This window comes from Gossypium raimondii, chromosome 8 (genome assembly GCF_025698545.1).
Source record: "Gossypium raimondii isolate GPD5lz chromosome 8, ASM2569854v1, whole genome shotgun sequence".
In the NCBI taxonomy this organism is placed as follows: domain Eukaryota; kingdom Viridiplantae; phylum Streptophyta; class Magnoliopsida; order Malvales; family Malvaceae; genus Gossypium; species Gossypium raimondii.
The window spans coordinates 2,090,421-2,098,043 of NC_068572.1; the positions used below are offsets into that span (position 1 = coordinate 2,090,421).

Consider the following 7,623-nt stretch of genomic DNA (forward strand, 5'->3'; position numbering starts at 1 on the left):
CAAAGTTCATTTATAGTTTTGAGATTTTCCTTAAAAATAAAAAATAAAAAAATTAATTTTTATTTTTGTAGTAAATGTATTCTAATTTGATTAAATTTTGTCTTTGTATATTTTAGATTTTAAAATTTTAATCTCGACTTAAACAGTAACAATTAAATTTATTAGGTAAAACTTTGGTATTTACCACGTACTATGAGTAAGTTGGATTGAGTATTTGTTATCTAATTTGATCTTTATATTTCTCGGATTCAGTCCTAATTTAAATGGTAGTTGTTAGTTTTATTATTTAAAATAATGACTTTTTTTTGTGAGTATTACGTAAAAATAATAAGCTCACATCGCATTACGTTTGATAATATGTTTGTTGTATAAGATTTTAAAAGCATCAAAATTTAACAACTATTGTTTGTATCAGATTAAATTTTCAAAATTTAAGAAGTACAAGGATAAAAGCGATCAAATTAATAGAGACTAAATTCACAATTTACACATTAAATATTAATATTTTATCAATCAAATTTTTCGTAATTTAATTGTCAACTTAAACATTAAATACCAATTGAATCTAGTAAAGTGTTTAAAAAAATACACATATTAAATTGTAAATATGTACTTATTAAAAAATTCTCTTCTAATATCAATAAATAAATAAAACTAGAAAGCAATGAATTGCTTCAAAATAATTGATTTTACTCTCTTTTTTTCTTCTAATTTTAAGTTTAATGTGATTTACGAGTCATCTATGTTTTAAAAAATGCTCTTTAAATATTTTTTATTTTGGTATTTAATGAATATATAAGAAAAATGTTTTCATTGCTATTTGACTTCTGAGCTATATTAATTTTCTTATTTTCGTTTTTAAACTTTTTAATTATTTTGATACTTAAACTATTCTTTCGATATAGTTTTCTTTTATTCAAAACATTAAGGATGTTAAAAAATAAGTGACACACACAATCAAAAGAATACATTCACATATTAAAATTGTATGACTTGAAACCTATCAATTGTTAAAGAAATAAGGGACCTGTGAGTTGAACAAGTAGAATCCGTATAGAATTATACTTCTTCTATTTGACATTGATTAGAATAGGGTTTTTCAACCTTTAAATAGATGTGGTCGAAACTCCTCTTGTATCATTCGTTTTTCAACATTAATGAATTTATTCTCCTCTGCCTGTGATTTTTTTCTTAAAAGGGTTTCCACGTAAAATTTGTGTGTTCTTATTTTTCTTATTTTGTGGTCATTTTATTACCATTATCGATGTCTATTATGACACCACATGTGCCTTTTTCCATTCCATGTCTTTGGTGATACGACCATTGACCAATAGTGTGGTTGACTAATGATCGATCATTAATTAGAGGTGACCGACCCTTACCTAAGGTTGAGCAGTCGTTTATCATTGACTTTTGATCATTGATCTTTAATCATTTTAATATATATTTTTATTTTTTTAAATTAATAATTTTTAGACATTTTAATTTTTTTTTAATTTTTAATATTTGTAACATGTGTAAAAAATTATATGTAAAAAGTTGTTAAAACTATGTATTCGCATTAGACTTGATCATAGGTTAGGCCATCCATTCAAATTTGAAGTCCTATTCGAAAAGTGAGAGTGTTTGGATAAAAATATGGATTGGGCTTCAAGTAGGATTTTGGCCTCGACCCAACTTAAATTAGCCTAAACTTTTTTTTTGCTGTCATTTTGTTATTATTTTATTGTCATTTCGATATTATATTGTTATTATATTGTTGTTATTGTTTAGACATTCTATAACTTATTTTATTGTTAATTTTGCTACTATTTTAGAAATATATTAATATATTATGTTTTTAAAATTATTTTTTATAAAATAATTTTAAAAAATTAATACAGACATGCTGGATAGGACTCAAATTTAGTATTTTTAATCTAGACCAAACTTAGATTAAATTTTAAACCTATTTTTCAAGTGGAGTTCCATGATCAATTCTCGTTCGCACCTTGGGAGTTTAAGTAGCTTTGATTGTACCAAAAAGGAAGAAATTTAATTGGATTTTATCTATGAATGATACAAAACTTACAATACAAACTAATTAAGAGAAAGTGAAAAAGACAAAAGGAAAATTAAATATTGTTCAGAGGTAAGTGTAAGTCCTGTTTATGCTTAAGCCATGGAAAACTCAACAATGGAGGAGTGTTGGGACCAATGAAATCATCTCCACTCTCTGATTTAAACGAACCCCTATTACTAATTTCCCCACCTTTTGACTTCTTCTTCTTGCTTGCACCGCCGATACTCAGTGTGAGTTCAACTTCACTATCTTCATCCGAGTTTTCCCCGGCCGGTCTCTCCAGGTCGAATCCCTTGGCCAATTTCATGGCGTGAATGTGATCGCCGGAGCAACCGCTAGTCCTTTCCCTTAAGCTCGGATCAGCTTCGAGATTGGGGTTGTACCCACAGGTAATTTGCAGCGGTGTTGTTGAATGCTGGTGGTGGTTAATGAGTTGGGATTGGCTGATATGAGAAGAGGTAACCATTGGAGTTGCCCACAACCTGTTTGATTTAATCCCCTTCTTCAGTTCCTCCATTAGTGCCTTTTGAACGCTGTACACCCGATGAAGTTCCCGTACCTGCAAATTCAATTCTCAGTTTTGAAAAAGAAACAGTAATAATCCATCGAAATTTTCAAAAAAAATTATTGATTTAAATATTTACAAGATTATCCAAAACCGAGATCGAATTAATCGAATTATTTTGATTAATTCGATTTTAATCGAATTTTGTTACGACGGAAATATAGAATATAGATATGTGTTCTGATTAAAGCTCTACAAATTTGCATTTTCTCATACACATCGGATAATTTTAAGCTTTGCACCTATGTTACTCGGATTTAAGGTGAATATCATATATAGATAGGGATGAAGTTAGAAATTTTTTAGAAGGGTAAGATTTGAATTATAAATTTTGAGAGAGCTAAAGTGTAATAATGTAAAAGAATTTATAATTTCAAAAGGATTAGATTATAAGCTTTTCACTTTTAAAAGGGTCAAAATGTAATTTTACCAAATAAAATTTTAATGTAACTAATATTAGAATATGCCCTGGTTATATATATATATATATATATAATGTTTTGAGAATGATTTTGGTTTGACAAAATTTAAGATTTAGTCCATTTACTTTTTTTTTATTTAAAATCTCGATCCAATCATTAAAATCGTAAATATTTTCTGTCAAAATTTGTCAACTTAAAATTTTGATTAGATTATCCTCGTATAATATGTCATATGATTAACAAAATATAAACATAATAAATTGACAAATTTTGACAGAGACTACTAACAACAATAAGGATTGGATTGGGATTTTAAATTAAAATAGTAGAAGGAGTAGATTTTTAATTTTCAAAGTGCATGGATTAAATCTCAAATTCTATATAAGTACAAGGACTAACAACATTTTTTAACCATTAATGAAAATAATTGTAACAAAAAAAAAAAAAAAGACTTGATGTTTTCACAGTCCATACCTGGTGTTGGAACATGTCTTCATGCATTTGCATCGTCTCTTTGATGGATTCCATGTTATTAACCCTAATTTCCATGGAATTACTTTCTGAGCTTCCTATTATTGGGTTTATACCACAGTGCTCAAGTTCGGTTCCCATTGCCTGAAAATGGTTTAAACCAGAAATTATTGCTTGGAGGGTCACAAAATATAGGTCTAATTACGATTTTAGTCCCTCTATTATGTTGAGAGTTAAATCTTTTTTACTTTAATTTAGCATAAGTTATGACATGGATGAATCTATATGAATTCGTTAGTACTATTAACAATGTTATCAATTTACAGCAAATACTTTAACAGCAACAGATAAAAAGTAGAGAACCCAAATTACGGTAAATTAAAGTAAAGAGATTAAATTCTAAATTTTACGATAATAGAGGGTTTAAAATTAGAATTAGACCTATAGCATAAGACAATAATTTTCTTTGAGAACTTTGTTTATTCTTACAACCTTCTTTTGCAGTGATCTATGTTACTTGGATTTGGATATGAATATACGGATATTTGAATATTAATCGAAAAAGATGTTAAACTTAAATGCTTTAAGAAAAATAAAAACTCAAACGGGTTATCAATCCTTGTACTTTGACAAATTTTGAAATTTAGTCCATGTACTTTAAAGTTAAAATTCAATCATCTTGTTTTTCAATTTAAAATTCTAGTCCAATCATTATCATTATTAGTAATTTTCCGTCTAAATCTATCAACTTGGCATGATTAAATCATATGATCGACGGAAAATAAACATGTTAAGTTGATAAATTTTGATGGAAATTATCAACAATGATAATGATTGGACTAGAATTTTAAATTGAAAACAAGATGATTGAATTTTAACTTTAAAGTCTGAGATTATATCTCAAATTCGAGAGACTTACAAGGACTAATAACACATTTTAACCAAAACAAAAAGTATATAGGGATTATATCCCAAATTCGAGAGACTTACAAGGACTAATAACACATTTTAACCAAAATAAAAAAGTCTATAGGGATTATATCCCATATTCAGGTCTAACTGATAATATTGTTAAAATTATTTTGTTAAATTCAAGTTCACTACAACTAGGGATGAAGGTAAGGGGTAGGCAAAGGCTTTGGTCCCCCAAAAGTGGAAAATTGTTGTTTTAATCCCCAGAATTTATAAAATTTAAAGTTAATATATGACAAAATTATAGTTTGCCCCCCCAAAATGCTAGTATTTTGATTTATTCCTTTAAAAACTATCAAGATATAAGCCAAAAAAGGGTGAAATTACATTTTAACTCTCATAAAAATATATAATTTAATCTCAACCCTAAAAATATTTTTGGCTTTGGCCTTAATTATGTCGTCATTTTTCTAGTTACATTGCTACCAAGTCAGTTATTATTATTATTATTATTATTCAAAATGCCACTCCTATAAATTTAAGCGAAAAAATTTAACTGTAATAACAATTAAATCTGAATTTTGAAATCTGAAAAGTATATAAAATTAAATTTCTAAAAATAAAAAATATAAGAGTTAAATTCCAAATTTAAAAATATATACATTGAGAGACCTAACATATATTTTAACCTTCAAAAAAAGTATCCAAACAATGAAGAAGGAAGGCAAAGAAGATGGGATATGAGCAAATAAAGCTACCCAAAAATGGATTGTGGATCTCTCAGTCACTAACTCTATCTGGTTTGTTCTAAAAAAGTGTCTTTTTATTTATTTACTAAAACTCATAATGGGATGTCATGTTACACTGAAGATTGAAGCTAATATGTGATGAAATTTAGCACAAAGGCAATAAAAATCATTAAATAATTCACCCAAGAACATGATAATTTGAAGTAGAGAAAATTCAGTTTCATACAGTAATTTGCAGTATTAAGGCTAAACTGCAAATTTTTATCAAACATTTAATCAAACACCTTAGAGGCAATTAATCAAACACTTACGGATCAATCAAAAAACTGCAAAAAGAAAATTCTACCATAATTTTGGATATCAGCTAAACTATCCCGTGAGAAAATCTAACAAAGATTTACAAGATTAGATCGAAACTAAATTAGCAGAAGGAACTGAAATTTGTTTTACCTGAAAGAAAAAAGTTTCTTCAAAGAGGCTTTATATTCATCCAACATATTCTTCAAAGCTCAAAAGAGCATAGATGATCTTTGTATCTTGTAATCAAAATGCAAAATCCAAACAACACCCAAAGTAGAACAGCCAACGATCATGAAACCCTTTTTTTTTTTTTAATGGACGGAGTTATCTAAAACATCACTCCCCCAAACAAATCTTCTCTTTGTTAAAGCCATGGAAATGTTAATAAATTTCAAAAAGCTTTGACAGGCTGTGAAAAGAAGGTGGCAAGAGCAAGAACTAAGCAAAAATAAAAATATAAAACTGGACTAGAAATGTGTTTGTAAATAAGAGTAATATTATATTTTCAGAGAGAAAGCTGAATTCATATATATATATATATATATATTCCATAGCTTAGTTCATGCAATTAGGAGTTTCTATCAAAAATTAAGTTTGAGTGTATTAAAGCGTATTATTCTTTTATTAAAAGGTTGAAAGGGTTATGAGTAATTTTAAATATTATATCAAAAGAACAGATAAAAATATATATCAGTAATTATTTTTATGTCTTTTATACAAAAATATTATGTATTTTATAATTTGGATTTGTATAATAAAGTTGTAAAACTGCATTATGAAGGAATATCAAAGAATGGGAGGCCATATCTATATATATGGAAACAAATGGTAGTCCCAAATATAAGGAAAGGGTTTATGACTATGATAAAGACATTCTAGACAATGAGTATATATATATATATATATATATATATATATGTGTGTTTTGTGTTTAAAAGGGATCACTTGGCCTAATTCATTGCTAAATTTATAACCACATTTTTTTTGCAAATTCTTGATAAAAGCTGAAAATTATAAGTTAGGTCCACAATTTCAAATATTTGCTATTTTTAAAATATTTGTAAGCAGTTGAAAATTAATTTAATCGATTTATTTTATTAAGTTGATTTAATTGTTTTAATCAGGTATAATCTTGATTAAGATGGTTAAGTCGATCGTTATCGCTTATTAAAATTCATAATTGACCTTATCAATTTAACCAACTTTATCTACATTATAATTTTATTTATTTAAAATGTATTTATAATATAATAGATAATATAAATGTATTTTTTTATAATAGATGAAAAATAAGTAGGTGGCCTCTCAGTTGCTATTGTAACAATTAAGAAGACGTGAGTTTAAATGTGCTTAAACACGTTATTTTCTTTTAATTTTAGGGTTAGAAATTATGGGAAAGAGAAATAAAAAGGTTAACTATAGTTTGGACAATCAATTTGGTTTAATGCTGTAGATTGTTGGTTAAGTCAATTAAGTTTAAAAAATTGACCAAATCGATTAAAAAAACCGGATACCCACTCTAAGATCGCATGCTTTAAAATTGAAATTAGAGAGCAGAGATAATTTCGATTTTGTATAATTTTATTCAATAAATTTTGAATTTAATTGCATTAAAAAATGAAATTTATTTTATATTTTAATCATCAAAGTGAAGATTGATGTAGTGTTTTCAGTTCATGATTTGACATTAATGGAGATAAGGAGATTAGTTAAGATTCTTCAAAAGGTTGCTGATTAAACAAGCAATTCAGCCCAGTAGATAAGCATGTTTTGTCTAAAATAATACATTTAATAAATAAAAATATGGGATATTTTAATAAATATATTATTTATAATTATAATGTGTGGGTCTCTTTTTCATTTTGTGTGAATATTTTAATAAAAATTCGGATTATTTCGACTTTTACTTAGTTTTTTTGTTCATTGTGTAGCGTATTGATTAGATTTTATATTATAATTGATGTAATTTTATTTATACTTATTCTATATTTGTAATTTGTACTTGTAATTATATATATAAACTTTTTTAGTACAAATGTATAAACAAAATATTGAATCTACATTGTAGTGCTTGCCTCCTTAGTTGAAAAAAGAAAGGTTTTTAGTTCTTTTAAAAATAAAATAAAATATTCAATTTAAGAT

General features: G+C 26.4%; 1 protein-coding gene across 1 annotated transcript; it reads right to left on the minus strand.

The window, feature by feature from the left end:
* Positions 1–2,008: 2,008 nt before the first annotated feature.
* Positions 2,009–5,978, minus strand: LOC105790186 (uncharacterized). The gene is made up of 3 exons (XM_012617654.2): positions 5,632–5,978; positions 3,524–3,664; positions 2,009–2,621 (listed from the first exon to the last, which is right to left on the minus strand). Exons 2-3 carry the CDS (start codon positions 3,659–3,661, stop codon positions 2,115–2,117), a joined length of 645 nt encoding a protein of 214 aa, XP_012473108.1. The 5' UTR covers positions 3,662–3,664; positions 5,632–5,978; the 3' UTR covers positions 2,009–2,114.
* Positions 5,979–7,623: the final 1,645 nt, after the last annotated feature.